This window comes from Gracilinanus agilis, chromosome 3 (genome assembly GCF_016433145.1).
Source record: "Gracilinanus agilis isolate LMUSP501 chromosome 3, AgileGrace, whole genome shotgun sequence".
Taxonomy (NCBI): domain Eukaryota; kingdom Metazoa; phylum Chordata; class Mammalia; order Didelphimorphia; family Didelphidae; genus Gracilinanus; species Gracilinanus agilis.
In genome coordinates, this window is record NC_058132.1 from 242,157,969 (window position 1) to 242,180,072 (window position 22,104).

General features: G+C 38.3%; 1 protein-coding gene across 1 annotated transcript in view; it reads right to left on the reverse strand.

Annotated features, from left to right (window-relative positions):
• Positions 1–323: 323 nt before the first annotated feature.
• PLEKHA3 (pleckstrin homology domain containing A3) overlaps positions 324–22,104 on the reverse strand; it is a 27,124-nt gene continuing 5,343 nt past the window's right edge. Inside the window, exons 2-8 of the mRNA XM_044669080.1 lie at positions 20,899–21,079; positions 12,206–12,361; positions 10,856–10,992; positions 9,159–9,323; positions 8,061–8,104; positions 6,724–6,836; positions 324–1,261 (exon numbers count right to left, since the gene is read on the reverse strand). Coding sequence (XP_044525015.1) covers positions 1,134–1,261; positions 6,724–6,836; positions 8,061–8,104; positions 9,159–9,323; positions 10,856–10,992; positions 12,206–12,361; positions 20,899–21,079 — 924 coding nt within the window. The 3' untranslated portion in view covers positions 324–1,133. The remainder of the gene's footprint in view (positions 1,262–6,723; positions 6,837–8,060; positions 8,105–9,158; positions 9,324–10,855; positions 10,993–12,205; positions 12,362–20,898; positions 21,080–22,104) is intronic.

Below are 22,104 nucleotides of genomic sequence, written 5' to 3' on the forward strand. Positions count from 1 at the left end.
TCTTGGTTTTAAATTTTAAAAAAGTGTTTCATGTCCAAACACCTTAGTTAATTATTATCTCCTCAAAGTTCATTGAAAAACCAGATAACAAGGCAAACACTAACAACATTAATAGTAGATATGAGCAGGCACCGCAAAAAACTATTTGTTTACTAATTAAATAATGCCATTCCAAAGTAGTAACATTGAAGAAGTTCTTTTTCTATAAAAACTTCACAAAAAACTCTCTAAATAGTCTTTAGAGCTGAACACCTTACAACAGCAGCTCAATGAACTATTTTAGAAACAAGCACTAAAACTCTTATTCCACAAAAAAAAAAGAATTTTATTTCTTTGTTTTAAAATGAGCAAATTCATTGCAACATTAACTAACCTCTTTTTATGGTACAATGCAAATAACATATGCACATCTTAAATTTGGTTGGTCACAAATCAGAATGTCATCCTCTTTTTGATGAAGCAGAAAGTAATAAATAAATGAAAATTAAATACTTCATATCAACAGTTTGGTATCAACAATTCAGTAGTGCCATCCCCACATCTGAAGGATGACACAGTCTGGTTTTATAAAAAAATACTTGATATGTCACGTCATGTGGGCTAAAGATATATTAAGATATCATTAGTTGTTCTGTGTTTTGTTTTTTCTTCAAGGAAGACAATGTGAACACTGTCCACCGGGTGCAGTAACACATTTTCAAGGGGTAAGTGACCAGTTGGTCCATGGCACAATCATATATTTCACACTTCTGTCAGAATGAAACCTGTGCAAAAGGCTCCATGTTTATAAGCGACAATACAAACTGACAAGGTCAGTCCTTCACACTTTCTAAAAAAATATCAACATTTATCCTCATAAATGCCTAAATGTTTAAACCATCATTTGTTCAAAGAAAGAGATGCACATTCATATTGTGAAAGTTATTAGGAAAATACTCTTGCAAATAAACTATATAAAGATAAAATACACTTCAGAGGTTTTTTGTAGTTGTTGGGTTTTTTAAAACATTATTCTATAAAGTGCAGAGAAATCCTTCTAAGTAAAGGGAAAAAAACTACTCCCTATAACAACAATATAATTACAGCAGCTTTTGCATAGCAATACTTAGAGAAAGTTGGACACTTCAGTTTCCTCAGGAAGAGAGGGATGGAAGAACATCTTCCAATTCAGATTTTTTTTTGGACGTGGTTCTGTTTTCTTCAGGAATGGTTGCTGATGCCAAATCTCCATTGAGAATATTTCTTGAACAGTGAACAGGTCCTAATAAGAAAGAGATTAATATTTTAAACCTCCCCTTCCAAGAGAGCCCAGTATTAGGCTAATTTTTCTATTACTGGGTGTTTCCAATATGGTTCTTTCCAATCTACTAAAAAGACATTTAGTTTAGACAAATGTATGAAGTCACTTTCCTTTTAAATACTTGCCAGTCTCTAATGATACTTTTAACATTTCAGATTGAAAAGAAAATATGGAGTCTTTGACCTAGACCAGTGATGGGCCCTCAGGCCAAATGCAGCCCCCTGAAATGTTCTATCCCACCCCACCACATTATTCCTAATCTGACGAATACAATGAGTAAGATACAACACAATGAAACTTTGGAAGAGTTCCCTTAGAAACAGACTGACAGATGAGCATTTCCTTTCCTTTGGCCCCCTCTTTAAAAAGTTTGCCCATCACTGCTCTAGACAATAAAGCAGGAGCAGTATAGAGGTAGCTTTCTCAGTTAACTACTGGTTATTCAGGCTTGTAATTTTAAATATATAAATTCACAGAATTTTAGAACTGGAAAGAACGTCACATATCTAATCCAACTCCATTTTCCAGATGAGGAATATCACATCCAAAAAAAAGATCAAATGGGTCATGTAGTTAACTGGTAAATTTAAAACTAGACTTCATATGATTTTAGGACTTACAGCTTGAAGAGAGCTTAGATCATCAGTTTTTTTATCTACCTGTTAAAATTTCTGCATACCATTTCTAGGAAAGGAGTGTGGTATAATGGAGAACACACTCCTCTGGAATAAGTAGACCTAAATTCAAAACCTACTTGTGAGGGGCAGCTGGGTAGCTCAGTGGATTGAGAGCCAGGCCTAGAGACGGGAGGGTCCTAGGTTCCAATCTGGTCTCAGATACTTCCCAGCTGTGTGACCCTGGGCAAGTCACTTAACCCCCATTACCTAGCCCAGTGATTCCCAAAGTGGGTGCCACTGCCTCCTGGTGGGTGCTGCAGCAATCCAGGGGAATGGTGATGGCCACAGGTGCATTTTACAAAAAAAGGTAGAAACATTAATACATATATCTTTCCTATTAACTGCCATTAAAATTTTTAAAAATTAATTTCCAGGGGGTGCCTAAGTAATATTTTTTCTGGAAAGGGGGCAGTAGGCCAAAAAAGTTTGGGAACCACTGGCCTAGCCGTTACCACTCTTCTGCCTTAGAGCCAATACACAGTATTGACTCCAAGACGTAAGGTAAGGGTTTAAAAAACACAAAACAAAACCCTACTTGCATGACCTTGAGGGTAAGTCACAGTTTCTTCATCTGTAGAATGGGGGTGTTGGACTAGATAGGCTCCAAGGTCCCTTCTAGTTTTCAATTATGAGCCTATGACAAAGTCTTCCACTAAAGCTCCCAATGCTGAAAGTGAACCCAACAGAGCCCAGTACCAAAGCAGTTATACCCCACAAGAAGAGAAAATCCTTTGCAGTAATAAGCCTTATGACAATGGCCACCTACCATGTGCTCAGAAGATTGGTAACTAAGGACAGTCCATTGGTATGATATCCACTCTAATCGTCACCCACTGAGTCATTCATCAATTGTTAGCTAAAGTAGCTAAAGGTGGCTGTGGCTAAATGCTTCATCTATTCTTCAACTACTGAGAAGTCTCAAGAAGCCAGGCCTTTGTAGAGTCTGACATAGCCAGACCTTCAGGAAAATAGATATAGAAAACTTTAGAATTAAGGCAAGAATGATCCTATCACTAAAGAATCTAAAATAGTATGTGGCTCATTTCACTGGGCTACAGGAGAAATGAAATTTTGACTATAAATCAGAAATTATGGTATTGTGGAAGGAAAACAAAGCTTCAGAGGTAGTTCCTCGGTGAGCTCATATTTTTAAGTATGTACAAAAAAACGAAAGGAAGGAAACATTAAAAAGGTGGCCCAAAAAGTAGAGACAGAAAGTTTTAAAGTCAGGAAGGAACTGAGGCTTCCATTAAGTACAATGAAAAAGCCTTTAAAAGTTATATCTGAATCAAATGAAGAATAATGACAAACTTATTGTTTGAATAAAATTGTATAATTTTAACAGATGACAATGGAAAATCAGAACTACTTAATTTTAACTTTGTTTCCAAGTTCTCTGCCAAAGTAAATAATCTTCAACAATGGAGGGCAGAACATCATGAACCAAAAATCTTGAAATGTTACAGTCATTTGGGACCAATATGATATTGGTCCCAAATGGTCCCAGAAGGACTAAGTTAGTCCTTCTAACAATTGGAGGGGTAAAAAATAAAATAGATGGGTATTAAAAAACAGTGGGTATGGTACTAGAAGTAGTTCAACATTAACTGAATGGTACTGCCCATCAAGGCCACTACAGAAAGATTACTAGCAGTGAGTGAGGAATTGGTCCTGATGACCCAGAGGCAGATGGTGGGGCAGGAGATAAGAGTGCTGAAAGGTCAAGAAGATCTAAGTTCCCAGACATTTAATTAGCTAAATCACTTAATTTCTTTCAACCTCAGTTCCCTCATCAGATAAATGAGGGGAATTGGACTAAATTGGCCCTAAGGTCCATTTTGGTTTTGAAACTCTCACCCTATGACCTTTAAGATTTTATGATCCTACTAACAGTGAAGTACCTAAACCACTACCCTTTAGGTAGCATCAAACCACTGTTTCGGTGGCCTTACCAAACTTTTTAAAAATGAGAGATAATACTCAGCTGGATGGCAATAGAACAAAGACTAATTCTACAGGCTGGATGGACCAAGGTTATATTGTACTGTAACTGGATTATAAAACTTTAGTACCACTTAATGAATGTTAAATGGCTAACATCAAGAGCAGGGTCATCTGGGATCAATAAAACTTAAAAGACTTGAAAGGCAAACTGTAAGATAAAGACCTTAAAGCCCAATCACAAGCTGATGTGGACTAGAAGAACTCTTAAGATATGGCTACATTAGCAGGAGCAGAGGCAACCATGCACCTACCATACACATCAATGGCAAAGACATAATGGTTTCATTTTGGAGCTGAGAGCCTGAGGAAGCACAGTAAAAGGTAAGTAGGAATCAACAAACTTTGATTTTTATGTTAATTCCACAACTCTATGAAGTGTGTGACCTCAGAAAATGATTTCATTTTCTCTCTGGGATAACCTGGTGCTAACATGGGCAGAAAGACCTCACCCAAGTGCTCTCCCCTACCATCCTCTTCTACTTCCTTTTCTCTTAAAAGAGACCACATAAATATCACGCCCCTTTCCTTTCCTCCATCCTTTATTGCTCACAGTTCATAGCATATTTCAGACCACTTCTAACTTGTCCTCTTGAACCTTCTTCTTCTACCTATTTCTTCTAATTCCGAATCTTGGAGCTGGAACCCTCCTACCCTCCAACACTCTCTGCAACACCCCTCCCCCCATTTAGTCCAACCCATAGCTAAATAAGAAACATATCCACTATTTATCAAAGATATGATCATACAACCTTAAAGACAACTGGTGAAAGAAATCTATTACTTAACAAAGCAAATCATTCCACCTTGGGACAGCTCTAATTGTTAATGAAGTTTTATATGAAACCTAAAATTTGTCTCTCTGCATCTAATGAACTCTATAATTCTCAATTTTCTGGAGCCAAATAGACCACTTTTATAACCACTCATGCACATGACAATCCTTCAAATAACTGAGGATAGTTATCATGCTCCCAAGAAGTCCTATACATCCCGGGATAAACCCACTGAGTTCCTTCTATTGGATACCATTTGGCATGACACCAGGGCTATTAGCCATTCTGACTACCCATGCCTGGACACTGTCCAGTTTATCAAAGTCCTCCTAAAATGTAGCTTCTAGGAACAAGCAAAATATTCTCATTCTGCTTTCATTAGGAAGAACACAATAGGACTATCCCATCCCTAGACTCTGATGTAACTCAAATGCTATTCCAATTTAACCTAAAATCGCCTTAGCTTTTTTGACTTACTGAGTTTGCATTCCACTAAAATCCAAAGATATTTTGGGGACAATGCTACCTAGACTCCTCCACATTTTGTTTGTGAAGTTAATTTTTTTATTCCATGGATAAATTATAAATTATTTATCCCGATTAAATTTCAGCCAATGTATTAGCTACTCCTATCTTTGGGTTATTCTGCAAACTTAATAAGCAGACCATCAATGTCTTTATCCAAGTCATTGATAAAAGTGAAAAATAGTACAGAGCCAAGCACAGCTCCCTGGGCTACTCTAAACTGAGACCCAAAATAATCTTTCCAACATGTATGAATTGACCTAAACCTACCATTCTCTGGAACAAGTCCTGCTAAAATTCCCAAATTGCTATAAGAAAATTATTCAAATTCTCTATAGATGAACTAGGGAAGCGAATGGTACAAAATATGAGAACAATTTTAGGAAAGGGCAACAATGAATGCATTTCCAATTCACCAGGAGACACAAAAATACTTTCCTACTTTAAATATACATAGACATGCTTTACATATGCAAATAATAATGTCATTTAATTAGACTTGGGAGGCATGCAGTATGGTTTAATGTTTAAAGAATCAACTTTGGCACTAGAAAAGCCCTGGGTTCATAAAGTTCTGCCTCTGACACATATTGACTGATGGAATCTGGATATTACAATGGACAGAGCTCTGGATCCAGAATCAACAAGGCCTGAATTTAAGCCTGTCCCTAAATACTTCCTAGCTGACTAGCTAGACAAGTAACTCATTCTCTTCATCTGTAAAATGGAGATAATAATGGCACTAGTTCTCAGGGAATTTGTAAGGTTCAAATGAGACAATATTGTAAAGTGCTGTACAAATTTTTAAGCTCCTAGATAAAAACTTTAAAAGTTATCACTGATAAAAGTGATAAATAGTACAGAGCCAACTATAGCTCCCTAGGCCACCTAAGATGACAGTGAACAATCAATTAATAGAAACAGTCTTTAAGATAATAAAACTCAGAGAAGCTGACCTGCATTGATAGAAGAGTTTCCTCATCAAGAAGTTTCCTATAACAAGATTACAGACCTAGTCCTTCACCCTATCCCTTGATTATACTAAATACCAGTATGGAAAACTTTTCCTCTAGGCTTGGAATGGTCATTTGCTTACCTGCAGGAACTATTTTATGATTTACTCTTTTTCCAATTTAAAAAACCACCATGGAACAAGGACAGAAAATATTTTCACTTGAAAAAGATACAAATTTCTTAATTACAAAAAAAAATGTTTTATGACAAAACTCATGTTTCTTTTAACTACATGCCTTGCTTTCAATCACAGAAATATATGTATGTACGTGTGTGTGCATGTATGTGTCTGTGTATACATAAACACGCACACACATTTTAGCAGAGTTCTAAAACAATCAGTATTCTCATTTAATAACATTAATCTGGGAGACCCATAGTGAGAATGCTAATAAAATCCAAAGGCAGCTACAGCTATTTTCAAACTTACTATCTGGGTCTTCAGGGGGAATATCATTGTAGTCTGTATCTGAGTAGGTTCTTCTGCGTCGCTGGGAGATTCGATGAAGTGAAGGTCCTGGTTCCTTTACAGTGTGACTACTCCTATAAAGTAAGTTAATTCACTTTGCAATTAAACAAATTCAAACATCCCCAAGTCAACTTAAAGTCTTAAATTAATTCTATTTAAGTAGAAGAGAAATCTCCTTTCATGTTAGCAGACTAATAACTGAAATGTGTTTCTGAGTTGAGCTGGACAGAAAATAGCTGTAACAAAGTCCAAGAATTTTTCTCTGAAAGGAGGCAATGTGGTCCTCTACAAACCTTTGACTAATGCCTCTCAGCTTAGAATCTATGTGAAATGTAATACTTGAGAATTTTGATTTTACATGACTGGCCTAGAAAAAAATCCTCTCAGCCAAAAAAAAAAAAAAGTAATAAGGATACAATAAATGGCAACTTACATTTCTAAGAGATAAATATTACTATTAGGAACCTAATGCACAAACCAACTTAAAAACCTGGAACTATAAGAGGTTATTCAAGAATAAAAATAAATCTGATGTCACCAGTTTGACTAGTGTTTACTTTTAAGTGTCCGTGAATTTCTCTCTCATTTTACAATTTTTCACTATGATGATGACTTCTTTTTTTTTAAGACCCTTAATTTATGTCTAAGAATGGTTACTAAGTAGCAGTTCAAGGCAGAAGAGCAGTAAGAGCTAGGCAATGGGGATTAAGTGACTTGCCCACTGTCACATAGCTAGGAAGTGTCTGAAGCCAGATTTGAAACCTGTATCATCCATTTCTAAGCATGGCTCTCAATCCACAGAGCCACTTAGCTGACTCCATGATCATTACTTCTTTACCTCTTAATATACTTAAGAGAAATTATAAATTATACTTCAACTTTAGATACTAGAAGCTCTAATCAAATTCCCAATTATCAATGCCTGAGATGCTTATAAGCACTTGACAAATATACAAAGTGATCAGCTGATAAATGGCATGTCCTCTGCCATTTTACATGCCAAATTATCCTATTAATGCCCCCACACACACACAAAAAAAAGCATGGTGTAAGGGCTAGGGCACTAGACTTGGAGCCAGGCTGAGTTGGATTTGACTTCTGCCTCAGACTCGTTAACGTGTGACCCTGGACAACTTCATTTCCATCAACCTCAAAGTCCTCATCTATTAAATGAGGAGGCTATATCTGATGACTTCTAAGGTCCTTTGCAATGCTAAATCCTATGATACTATAGGTTTTCCTGGAGGGATAGAATGTGGTAAGAATGAGAAAGAAAGGGAAAAGAAAGATAATTTTACCTCTCTGAGCTATAAGAACCAGGGTGGCTGATGGAACGTTTCATCTAGAAATCAAAAAATAAAAATGAGATATATAAGTTAAAAGATGCACAAATAGGCCCCCCAAAAGTATAATATAAATGTAATCATCTAAACTAACTTTATTGAACCAATTCGACAAAGAGATTATTGGGAAAAGATTCTTAAAAATTAAATACTCCAACAGAACTGTGATTTCATTGGGATGGGCACTCTTTCCAATGATTTCTATTACAATCCAACTGTGTCTTCCCATTCTGTGCAGTTCTTGTCTATGACTTCCTCTGATAGAAAGTGTTTTCTTATTTAGGAATTCCCTATATCCCAGTGAAATCCCAGGCTCAATTCTCCATCCCTATAAAATCTCCAAATACTTTTTTTGGGTTGATAAAAATTAGGGGAGCAATCTTAGCTCTACAAAGGAATTCTTTAAATATGCTTTTAGATTTGATTTTGGAAAGTGAATTTTTATGTACAATTGGATACTGTACATAAACCTGAAAAGTAGTAGATGCTTAATAAATACACTTCTTGATAAAATGAAGAATATCTCACCATATAGTCTATTCAAAAGACTGTTTTGGGGAACAAATCTCCAATTTAGCCAACCATACAATATGCCAGTCTGAAACATCATAGATTTTGTAGAAATCCTTGGGAGAAATCTCTCCAAATCTTTTTTCAGGCAATTTCCAAAGTGGCAGTGACGGATATCATGAATGTCACCTTCTTCCCTTTGTGAAAACTATCCTGCACTTTTTAGTACAAAATTAAAGGTCTTTTTCATTTTATCTTACCTATGGGGCCCCACTTAAACATGACATCAAATTTAACAACCCTGAAATGACAACATACCAACTGACCCTGTCAACAATGTACTCATTCCAGAGATTCTGGTTAATTTCAAAATTGCAAGCTCACATCACTTGACAAGAAATTTTCTTTCATTTTTCCCAGTTGTGCTAATGCAGAATATTGAGCCTATGCATATGACAGTGACTATACCAAGAAATGCGGTTTGTTTTCTCCCCAAGTATCTTAAAAACTGAAATAATCCCACTGAGGGAAAAGAGTTCCAACCATTTGAACAGGTGAAGGTGACACAGGAGAAACTAAAGGATCTGGATGAGGCAACTGAAACATCTCTGGTTTAAACTTGGCATTTGCTATCTTCACACATTCTTCAAGTGTGGTGATGAATGTATTACATGTGGCACTAAGCAGAGATGAAGCTTCATTCATATTCTGAAAAAAAAATCAACAGACACACAAATGCCAAAATCAATGAAATCAGAGACACACATAAATGAATCTTGTTCAAAAGGGCAACATTACAATCAAGGAGGAAAATATTACCTTCAATTAATACATTTAAAAAACTGCTTTGAGTGAACATTTTACTTCCAAGTACAGGGTGTCAGAAAATTGCAGCAACCTGTGGATAGGTAAGTAATAGCTGTCTCTTCTTGAATAAATAATATAGGAATGAAACTAAATTCATGTAAAATTTAAAAACATGCTTTTCCCTGTTTACTTTAGACAGTGGTGATCTAAAAATGTATTAGGCAATAATTTCTAAACTTCTAAATAAAATGGACATATGTGGCAACAATTTTCTAATTCCTGGTGTACACAACTGGAAAAAAATCTCAATTCAATTTTGAGAAGGAGTCTTAATATTGACAATCTTGTTCTGAGATCATTACATGCAGTGTGGCTTTGGGGAGCCATTTAGGTCCAGCAGGCCAAATATGCAAACAAAATAAGCAAATGGTATTTTAAGAAAACATTTTCCTTGTTTCTCTAGCCTTAAACCTGGTAGGTGCTTAATAATTTTTTTAAACTAAACTGAGTTGGAAAAAAAAGACTAAACTTTTCTTTAATCCTTACTTTATCCTTTCCCACTTAGAACAAAAAATAGAGGTATACAGGGGGCAGCTGGGTAGCTCAGTGGAGTGAGAGTCAGGCCTAGAGACAGGAGGTCCTAGGTTCAAATCCGGCCTCAAATTCGTCCCAGCTGTGTGACCCTGGGCAAGTCACTTGACCCCCATTGCCCACCCTTACCACTCTTCCACCTATGAGACAATACACCGAAGTTAAGGGTTAAAAAAAAAGAAAAAGAAAGAAAAAAAAATAGAGGTATACAAAAGCCACTCCCCCCTCTACTTAGAGAAGAGTACTGTGGCTTCTAGGATTAGTCACATCATTAGCATATTCTTAGTATGTGCTAGTATAACCAGATCCTACATATCTGAATTCTAAACCTTTTCAAACAATATTGTGGGGAAAAAATGTATTAAAAAATGACACAAAACTAAAGACCATTCTTAGAAATATTCTCAGAAACCACATAGAAAAAATATTGTTTACCTAAATTACTAGATTTTCTATGTGGACAGACCTGACTTCACCTGAGAAACACGATGCTCCATAGATCCTGCTTTGCAACAGCTATGGAAGTACAGTGTAAAACAATGGCTCCAACCTGGGAGTTCACAGTTATTGTATGACACCAGCATACCAAGACTTGTCATTTTGCTCTCTATTTAGTTCCAACACACCCACTGTGTGGCAAACATGATTTTTTTTTAACATTAAAAAGGATTCCCAGTACCCAATGGGGATGAGAACCATAGGGTTAGGTGGCTTTTTAGATGTCCTCTTTGGATATTACTTTGCTTTAGATTTGACCCAGAATTTCTTATCTCACCCGCAAGGTGATTCACAATGTGACTCCCAAATTTTATCAGATCTGCATAGAACATTACACTTAATACCTCTACACTGGGGGATGAATGACTGTCGTCATGATGGACGAATTCTTGTATGGTATGAACTTGCTGCATTAAGAGGTCACAGTAGAGGCGAAGTTCAGACATTTTGGTTTTCAGAGATTCATTGGTTTCACTTATTTCTGAAAGAAAAAGGCATACACATTAGCCTGAGCAAGTTTAACAATCTTGTTAATATTCTTTAGGAAATATAATGATACAGAATCATACAGAATCATAAAAAGGGCACTAAGCATGAATACTAGAGTAAAAGGATTTCAATGGCAGAGGCGAATAATCCCCTGGTGATCTTTAAATACAAAATAGATAACCACTTATGTCTCTGGGATACAATTTAGGAAAAGTACCTTCAAAAGGCAGGGGAATGAACTACAAAATTGGTGAATATGTCCCTTTGGATATTTTACAATGGCACTCTTGGAAACTCACTCAAGTCTTCATATTCAATAGTTTTCTTCTTCACTTTGACAGGACTGTGTAAGCTCATCACCTAACCTACAATCTCTACTACTCATCCACTAGAAGCAGAAGCAGAGTATATGAAGGAGATGTTTGGGGCAAACAGCAGGCATGCTCCAGCCATGCTGGATAGAGTTGCTCCAGAATCACTGGACAGGGCCAAATGGAGAGGAAGCCAAAAGCAGCTTACAGCCTTCAGCAGAGATGATCAGAACAGGTTTGGTGTGATCTGCCAATCTGATCTAACCTAAATCCCTCCTGTACAATTAATTAGTCCTTTCCCATTTCCAACAGCCATAAATAATTTATCCCTTGCCAGAATTTTAAGACACAACTTACAACTGGACTTATAAAACTTCAAGAATCTGGAATTTCATTGGGGAAGAGAGTTATCTCTATACCACACCTTGGCAGAGTTTTTGCCTTTTTTTTTTTTAAACCCTTACTTTGCATCTTAGAATCAATATTGCGTATTAGTTCCAAGGCAGAAGAGCAGTGAGGACTAGGCAATGGGGGTTAAGTGACTTGCCCAGGGTCACACAGCTAGGAAGTGTATGAGGTCACATTTGAATCCAGAACCTCCTGTCTCTGGGCCTGGCTCTCCATCCACTGAGCCACCCAGATGCCCAATTGGCAGATAATTTTCATGACCAAACACAGCCAAAATAGAAATTCAACCCTGTGGAATCCAGCCTTCTGGAAAAGGTCCTCACTGTACCACACCCTTAAGACAACATTCAAAACTTTTTGAATTTAACAGAGTCTAGCCAACACCATGCCACTAGCCTCAGTTCTCTTGCTTTGGGGTGGGGTGTGTGGATAGAAACATAGATACACAAAGAGATACAGATAAAAGCCATATTTCCCTTTTGATACCTTTTTCCTTTTTTGCTCTAGTGTCAGTCAAACAAGCTTTTGCACTGCCCAAAGCGACTAGCCATCTCTGTCTCTCAGCGGCATTCACAGCTTTCATGTAGAAATGCTGCTCCCCCGGAATGATTAATTCCATTCTTGTATTGTCTGCGGGGTGAACTGCAAATAAGAACAAGAAAACAGTTTCCAAAAAGTTTCCAAAAGCAACACTGGGAGCTGAAACAAATGAGAAAACACTGAGGTGTCTACAGAACAAACTAATTTGGGTGGCACAGTGCTCCTGCAAGGGACAGGGGGAGCAGGGAGGAACTCTTTCCAGCGCAGCCTTGTCACCCCTCACTTAGCCAGGACCGGGGTCAGGCTGCCCAACCTGAGCTGAGAGCAGAAGAGAACAAGGGAGAGAAACAAAGCAAGAGGAAGAGGCAGATAAGGAAAATGCACCACTTTGTCTTCCTGCCAGCCTCCTTCGATACATTTACTCATTTTCTAAAGCCAGCCCTAAGAATTAGCCAAAACAATATTAAAGTGATGTTGACAAGTGGCATTTATTTAGTGTTGTTAAGGCTTCCCAAGTATGTTGCCCACATTGTTATCTCATCTGGTCCTCCCACAGCCTGGTTGATTTAGTGGATCTGTGACCTCACTGATGGGCATTTAGACCCAGATTGCATCTCTCCACTGCCCTGTGGCAGTCAGCTGCACAGAGTCTCATTAGGCCCCTCTGCCCCAGGCCTGGAAGACAGGAGGATGAGTTCCACAAGCTCCATCTGAGGAGGGCCTGGGGCCAGCCCCCTCTTCCTTCCCCGCTCTGCAACACACCTCCATATTTCTCACCACAATTTCCATCTTCTGGTTGTATTGTCTCCCCAACATGGCACTGGGAGCTCCTTGGGAGCAGACAGATTTTTTTTTTGTATCCCCAGAATTTAACACGATGGCTGGCACATAGTAGGTATTTAATAAAGGCTTACTGACTGATTATGACTTTGATTCCTCAGAGATCCTGGGATTTCCTGAGTTATAGGCATCATCCAAAACACTGCTGTTTAAAAGGAAACTGTTTCCAGGAGAACCCTGGGGTCACTGAAACCAATGTGCTATTTCTTTTCTTCCAATTCAATCCTGGCCCAACTGACTGCAAATCCATAGGTACTGATGGGACCAGCATATCCTAGCCTTGGCAGTGGACATTCCTCCTCTCCTTGGTTTCCCTTATGTAGACAGTCAGGCCTTATTCTCTTGGTTGACTTTTAATCTCACTTAGGAAGTTCTGCAACATTCCAGGGCTTGATGTAATCAGCCCAATGTTACTCACAACCAGAAGAATCCAGAGAGCCTCACCTTCTCTAAGTAATTACCACAGGCTTTTTGATCCCCACTTTATAGAAAATGTTAGAAAGGTTAAGTGGAATCAAAGGTCTTAGGTTCAAACCCTGGGGAATTCATTTTATCTTAATTTTCTCTTTTATTAAATGATGGTGTTTGGACCAGATGATCCCTAATGTCTACAAGTCCTAAATCTGTGATCCCAAGTATCAGAAATGAAATTCAAGCTCAGGATTTGCCTAACTCCAAATTCAGTGTTCTTTTCCTAGATTCCTCCCCAAGGTTGCTTGTGTGCAAACAGGGCCTTGATATCTTGACTGGAAAACTGATGTTGTACATCTCACATGCTATTCAGGCTAGTCAGTCTTTACTGCCTACTATGTGTCCAGCATTGCTTTAGCTTTGGATCAGGTGCAGAAATAAACAAAAAGTGGTAGTAAGAGGGAAAACTAAAATTCATGAAACATTATTTAAAGTTGTAGGTGTAATATGTACTGCAAGAAGGAAGAAAGCAGAATGAATCCAAAGAGTCAGAAAAGGCTTGAAGAAGGGGCCAGACTTGCACTATGCTGTTATTTGTTTTTGTTATGATGACTCCAGAGTCAATATGACTTTGTCATGCTTTTTTTTTTAACCCTTGTCTTCTATGTATTGGCTCCTAGGTGGAAGAGTGGTAAGGGTGGGCAATGGGGGTCAAGTGACTTGCCCAGGGTCACACAGCTGGGAAGTGTCTGAGGCCAGATTTGAACCTAGGACCTCCCATCTCTAGGCCTGACTCTCAATCCACTGAGCTACCCAGCTGCCCCCTGACTTTGTCATTCTTAAAGAAGACCAGTCACAACCACTGATCAATAAGTAATTTATTAAGGGCTTCCCCCTATTGCTCCAGGACTGTGTTGGGCACTGGGAAAGCAAAAACAAAACAGTCTCTGTTCACAATGAGTTTACACTCTAACAGGGGAAACAATATGTATATAGCCTGGATGTCCCCTTTGCCTAAAATTCTGTCTTCATCTCCAACTCCTGCCTATCTTAATTTCCTTCAGGTCCAAGCTAAGATGATGAGGGATAAACAACTGGCATTTCTATACAGTTTTAAGGTTTGCAAAGCACTTTACATGGATTACTCAATTGACACAATTCCACAACCTTAGGAGGAAGGTGCTATTATTATCTCCATTTTACAGATGAAGAAACTGAGACATTGAAAAGTTGAGTGACTTGCCCAGGCTCCGCTACTAAGTATCTAAGACTGGATTTGAACCCAGTCTTCCTGAATCTAAATCCTGAGCTTAAAAAAAAAAAATCTCACCTTCTGCAAGATGCCTTTCAAAATTCCATAAATATTAGAGCTTTCCCTCTGAGATTATCACCAGTTTTATCCAGAATACATCTTATTTTTACATGGATATTTGGCAAACTGTCTCCACAACTAAACTGTGAGCTCTTTAAGAGCACAGATTTGTTCTTTTTCTGTTCTTTGAATCCCTGGCACGTAGCACAGGGTCTGAAACGCAGTAGGTATTTAATAAGTGATTGTAGATTTGATTCAACATATAGGCAAATATAAAAAAATATGCAAAGTAGAGAGAGGTAATGGAGGAGGGAGGAGAGTGGGAGGCAGTAGGCTAGAGGATGGAAAAAGCTTCATGTAGAAGATGGCATCTGAACTGATCTTTGAAAGAAGTTAATAGTTTTGGGGTGTGAAAGTGAGAGAGGAGCATATTCTAGGCATTGGTGTCAACTGGTGCAAAGAGATAGAGTCAGGATATCCTTTATGAAAAAACAGAAAAGTGTACATGCCATTGTGATGAAAGCAAAGATCTTAAGGTAAATTTTAAGTTTTTTAATTTCAGTCATGATCTTTAAACTTAAGCCTATTCCCTAAAATTCCAAAGAGAAGTCTATGTGTACATTAATGGTTCTGGAGAACAAGCTAAAACCTGTCTCAGAGGCAAACAATGCTAAGATTCAACATTGACTTCCCAGCACATGGTATGGAAATGTTTTTTAAATAATAAGATTTATTCAGATGGTCTGTTCTGAGACTGAAGGTTAGAATGCACACCTCCAGCAAGAATGACACTTCTTTTTGGAATGCCTCTTTTGAAAATGCCCTCAGAGCATTAATATTTTGAGTAGCCTCAGTGGTAACTAGTTTTTACCTCTTTGGAACCAACTGAGTTTTAAAAGCAACCAAAAGTCATTTAGATCCAAGATCCAGATGAGTAATCCTGGAAGTAACAAAGTTAAGACAGGACCACACACTGAAACTTAGATTAATTTCATGTGGCTCAAAAACAGTCTCTGAAGGTAATTCCAAAAGAAAAGATCCTAAAATATTTTGAGTAAGTTTTAAGTGATGTTCACTAAATCTGCATGAAGATCCCAAGTTTGTGTGCAATATTTTATGGTAGGTTTGATTTTTTTTAACCTGCTTATTATTGCATGCCCAGTAAATTTCTGGGAACATGATTTGACTCAAATACAGGCATATCTTGGATACTGCGGGTTCAGGTCCAGACCAGTGTAAGAAAAACACACACATTTTTTGGTTTCCTAGTGTGTACAAAAGTTATGTTTACACTGTACGTTGTAATATTATATGTCTGAAAAAAACAATGTATAGCATTTTTTGCCTGACTATGGAGAGTTTTAAAGCTCTCTTCATTTGAGGACTGCCTGTTTATATCCTTTGACCATTATCAATTGCAGAATGATTTGTAATCTTTTATATTCAACTTATTTCTCTATGTATTTGAGAAATGAGGCCTTTATTAGAGAGACTTGTAAAAAATTTTTGGTACCATTATAATTACTTATGTATCACTTTGTATTCTATTTACCCCTGTTTATTTTCTGACCTCCTAAATCTGCACTCTCTTCTATCTGCCCCACTCTCTTCTCTTATCCCCTTCCCTGCCTATTTTCCTATAGAGTATGAGAGATTTCGATACCCAATTAATTGTATATGTTTTTCCCTTCGTGAGCCAATTCTAATGAGAATAAAGTTCACATGCTCTTCTTCCCACCCTTCCCCATTCTTCTCTTCCTTGGTGAACTTATTTTTTTATTTATTTGTTTATTTTTTTAAAACCCTTACCTTCCATCTTATAATCAATACCGTGTATTGGTTCCAAGGCAGAAAAGTGGTAAGAGCTAGGAAATGAGGGTTAAGTGACTTGCCCAGGGTCACACAGCTAGGAAGTGCCTGAGGTCACATTTGAACCCAGGACCTCCCGTCTCTAAGCCTGGCTCTCAATACACTGCACCACCCAGTTGCCCCCAGTGAACACTTTTTCATCTTCTTTTATGTACAATAATTTGCTCCATTCTATTTTTCCCTTCCCTCTCTTCACAATGCATTCCTCTTCATCGTGCCTTAATTTTATGTTTTATATCATCTCATCCTATTCAAGTCACACCGTCAGCCTCTATCTATATATACTCCTTTTGACTGCCCTAATAATAATCATCTTCCCATGGTGGGATGTTCCCAGTTTAACCTTATTGAATGCCTTTTGATTTCTCTTTCCCATTTACTTTTTTATGATTCTCTTGGGTCTTACATTAGAGAATCAAATTTTCAGTTCTGGTCCTTTCATCAAGAATGTTTTAAAGTCCTCTATTTCACTGAATATCCATTTTTTCCCCTGGACAATTATGCTCAGTTTTGCTGGGTGATACTTGCCTCTGAGCCCCTGCACTGTGACCTGGTTCTGTATATGGGCAATGTGACAAGAGTCTTGCACCCAGAGCCAGCAAAGGGACCCTGTAATTTCCTTGTGAACAGCTGAGCCCCCCTTACTATCTGTGGTTGACAGTTCTGGAAGCCTTCGGCTGTGCCCAAAGTCTGCTGCCTCAGTGGGGCCTGCCCTGGTGTGCTATACTCCATCTCCACCTGGTGCACTAGATCCCTGGTGCAGGCCTTCCAAGTTGTTTTGGGCTGAAAATTCACTTTGCTTTGCCTTTGTGTTTTCTTCCCCTCCCTCGCCCTCCAATACTCCTGCATGTCAAGCAGCCAATTCTTTTCCAACACCTCCATAGTCACTACTGTGAATACCCCTAAATATACTTACCCAATCATAGAGGTGAAAGAACATGTGAATGGCTCAAGGACACGCACTGAAAGCTTTTTTATTAGTTGCTTTTTATTTACCAGAGGCAGAGTCCTAGGTTTTTCAAAGTCAGGAAGAGCTGAGTTCAAATCCATCCTCAGACACATACTAGCTATGTACCTCTGGACAAGTCACTTAACCTCTGTCTGCCATGTTTCCTCATCTGTAAAATGGGGGAATAACAACACTGACCTCAATGGTTGTTGTGAGCATCCAATGTAATAACATCTGTAAAGAGTTTAGCACAATGCCTAGCATACAGCAGTTGGTATTTAATAAATACTTGTTTCCTTCCCTATTTCTTCCTCTTGCCCAGCCCCCACTTCCAATACTCTCATATTACTTAGTCCATTCTACCTCTAAAACTTACTCTCTCTGAGGAATGCTTCTGGTTTGTTATTAGAGAGAGGACACATGGAAAAGTTTGAACAAGGAACATTCTGTCTTCTTGGATAGAGGAAGTGAGGAGGGAGAAAACATAGACTGAAAAATGTCAGAATAAGAATGTTAAAAATTGCATTGACATGTGATATGGAAAAACCCCAACTTAGTACCTGTGAAATCATGAGGAAGTCATGTAAACCCTCAGAGCTTTAGTGTCCTCCTCTATAATAATGCTTGGAGGGCATGGTCGCTGTAGGCTCTAATGAGACACCATATTCAAAGCAGTGTGCAAGCTCTCGTGTGCTCTCTAAAGGGCAGTTCCTATTAGTAAGTGCAGAGCCCTGACCCCCTGCGCCAGTCACTTTGGCAGGAAGGTGCCCACAGGCTCTCCAAAATTACTGCAGCAGAACCCAGCTCAGGCAGCTTCAACCACCCTGGAAAGCCTTTTGGTGTATGCTTCCCCAGAAAGAGCCTGGTGAAATACTGAGGGCGCACCATCTGGTATTCTGGCCAGGCAGCGGTGCATCCTTAGACCATAAAAGAGAAACATATAACGTGAGACAGACCAGCTTCCACGTGGGCAGGGATGGTGGCAGAGCAGAGGAAAAGGGGACAGAGGTTAGACTATCACGGGGCTTGTGGCTACAATCCCCAAAGGGCTTTCTCAATGGTTCCCACCACAAAAACTCCTCTTTTTGATATCCATCTTCTCCCGTTTGATGTTAGGAGACCCAGAAGGCCTCAGCCTTGGAAGTTACAGGTCACCCCAAGGGCAAGGGAGAGTCACGGCATGGGTGCAGGAGGGTGTAGCATGCCGCCAATCAAGTCTTACACAAAGGAGAACAACAACAGGAGAGAAATTTGAGACTGACAGAGGAAGTGGGTTGGCCACATGAGGGGGAGAGACAACTAAAAGAAAGACCCCATTTACACTGGTACCCACCACATCAAGAGATCACAAGATCAGAGATTTAGAGCTGGACAGTAGTCAAGAGGTCATCAAGCCTAAATCTCTCATTCTACATATAAGGAAATGAAGGCTTGGTGAGGGTAAGTGGTTTATAAAAGGCCAAGAAGCCTAGTAAGTGTCTGAGGAAGGGCTGAACCCAATTCTTCCTGAGTCCAAGTCCAGCACTCTAATCAATCATACCATTTAACTGTTTCTATAGATCTACAAGAAGGCTCTGTATATTGTATTATAAATCTACAAGGATGGCCTCTCTCAGGAAGACTCGAGGAAGAACGTGGAAAAGAATGCATTAGGATAATGGCAAGGGCCCATATGGAGGAGTTGTAGTCTGTACCACTGGAAAGAGGATCCCCATTGAGGAGATTACATTTCTATCAAAACACCAGTTTTTCCTTCCCACTTTTCCACCAAGAATCTAACACTTTTCACAATCACTTTACCCAATTCAACCCAAAATGAAGTGAATGGTCCATAAATTTTTTTATCAATACAATCAGTACATCATTTCTCCTTCTCCAGAATGTGCACTTTTAAAAAAGGATTTTATTCCAAACTGGTACTCAGAATCTAAGTGGTAGATTACTTCAAACCATTAATATGGGAAATTGTCCATCTCTTAGAGCTCAACTTCTGAACTTTTAAGATGTCTTTTAGTGAAAGACTTGTAGAATCAGAGTGGATCTAAAATGTTAGAGTCCTTTTCTAATAAGACAACCAATTTTAGTAAAAGATTCATTTTGAATTTCATTCCAAATGAATGCAGAAGCAGAAAAAACTATGTTTAAGAATGTCCTTTGCTGGGCAAGGGACATGAATAGGCAGTTTTCAGATAAAGAAATCAAAACTTCAATAAGCACATGAAAAAGTGTTCTAAAGCTCTTATAATTAGAGAAATGCAAATCAAAACAACTCTGAGGTATCACCTCACACCTAGCAGACTGACTAATATGACAGCAAGAGAGAGTAATGAATGTTGGAGGGGATGTGGCAAAATTGGGACAGTAATGCATTGCTGGTAGAGTTGTGAATTGGTCCAACCATTGTGGTAGGCAATTTGGAATTATGTGCAAAGGGCTTTAAAACACTGCCTGCCCTTTGATCCAGTCAAACCACTGCTGGGTTTGTACCTCAAAGAGATAATAAGGAAAAAGACTTGTACAAAAATATTCAAACAAAAATGCTCTTTGTGGTGGCAAAAAAATTGGAAAATGAGGGGGCATCCATCGATTGGGGAATGACTGAACAAATTGTGGTATCTGCTGGTGATGGAATACTATTGTGCTCAAAGGAATAATGAACTGAAGGAATTCCATGTGAACTGGAATGACCTCCAGCAACTGATGCAGAGTAAAAGGAACAGAACCAGGAGAACGTTGTACACAGAGACAAATACAATATGGCACAATTGAATGTAATGGACTTCTCAACTAGCAGCAATGCAATGATACAGGACAATTCTGAGGGACTTATGAGAAAGATGCTATCCACATCCAGAGAAAGAACCGTAGGAGCAGAAACGCAGAAGAAAAAAATATAATGATCACATGGTTCTATGGGGATATGATTGGGGATTTTGACTTTAAATGATCACTCTTTAGCAAATATTAATAATATGGAAATAGGTCTTGACCAATGACACATGCAAAACCCAGTGGAATTGCTCATCGGCTCCAGGAGGGGAGAGGGGAAAAAACATGAATCATGTAACCATGGAAAAAATAGTCTAATTTAATTAAATAACTTTTTTAAAATTAAAAAAAAAATAGAATGCCCATCTGCAAAAGGGAAAGAATGATAAAATTTCTTATGAACTGCAGTTTTCTCAACTTTTTAGATACAAAGTTCAATCCTTCCTTCATTTGTTTTAAATTTTCTTCTAATTTCAGTTGTTCTCTTACCTTTAATTTCACAAACAGCCATCTTTATGCTTCCTTTGCTTCCTTTACACACATCATCTTGTGAATCATAATAGGATAATATCCCATTATCTAAAACAAACCATCGAGGTTGCCAACCTGGAAGCACAAATGGCAGAATTTTAGTGGGGAGAAAAATAAGTATTTTCACACTGAAAAGATACTGCTGGCAATTGGTTGGTTTTAAATCAATTAATAATTTTTATTTGCTTATTTATTGACTGTTATTACAGTTTTACCAATTAAATTTTACATGATCCAATTCTACTCAAGCATCCACTTATTTCCCCTCAGCCTGGAAAAATTTCAGGGCAATCTCAAGATGAATATGGGGAATATATGTTTATAATATTTTTATAATAATTTCCAAGTGTGCTGCTTACTGATACTTTATTTGAACAATATGCCTTTTCTCACAGTATACATTCTCACATGTCTCCAATGACATGTCCTTACCTAAAGGCTAACAACATTAGAACATTCTTTTATTCATTCATTCATTCATTCATTCATTCATTCATTCATTCATTCAATAAGTATGTTATATTAAGTACCTAATCTATGACTGGCAGGAGACAGGGTTGGACAGAGGATAAGTGAACTAGCCTCAGACACTTACTAGCTGTGTGACCCCAGGCAAGTCACTTAACACTCAATTCCTCATCTATAAAATGAGCTGGAGAAGGAAAAGGCAAACTACTCCTGTAACTTTGCCAAGAGAATTGCAAAAGAGGTCAGACATGACTGAAAAAATGATAAAGGAGGCTCTTCACAGGGATTTCCTGACACTGATGAAATCACAGCTCCAAATTAAAAAAAAAAAACAAAAAACTAAGTCACAGGGTAGTAAAAAAGGGTGTACTAGACACTCACTATAATGATGCTTAAGACAGAAAAAATTAAATAATCCTTGCCCTCGAGGAATATTAGGAAGGGAAAGTATACCTAGATGAATAAAATAGAAATATGAGAGGTAAGTAGATAACTTAGTGGATAGAATAGCAATCCTAGAGTTGGGAGGACCTGGGTTCAAATCTGACCTCAGACATTTCCTAGCTGTGGGACCCTGGGCAAGTCATTTAACCCAACTGACTAGCCCTCACTGCTCTTCTGTCTTAAAGTGGATACTTAACATCAATTCTAAGATAGAAGGGAGGGAGGGAGGGAGGAAAGGGAGGGGACGGGGGG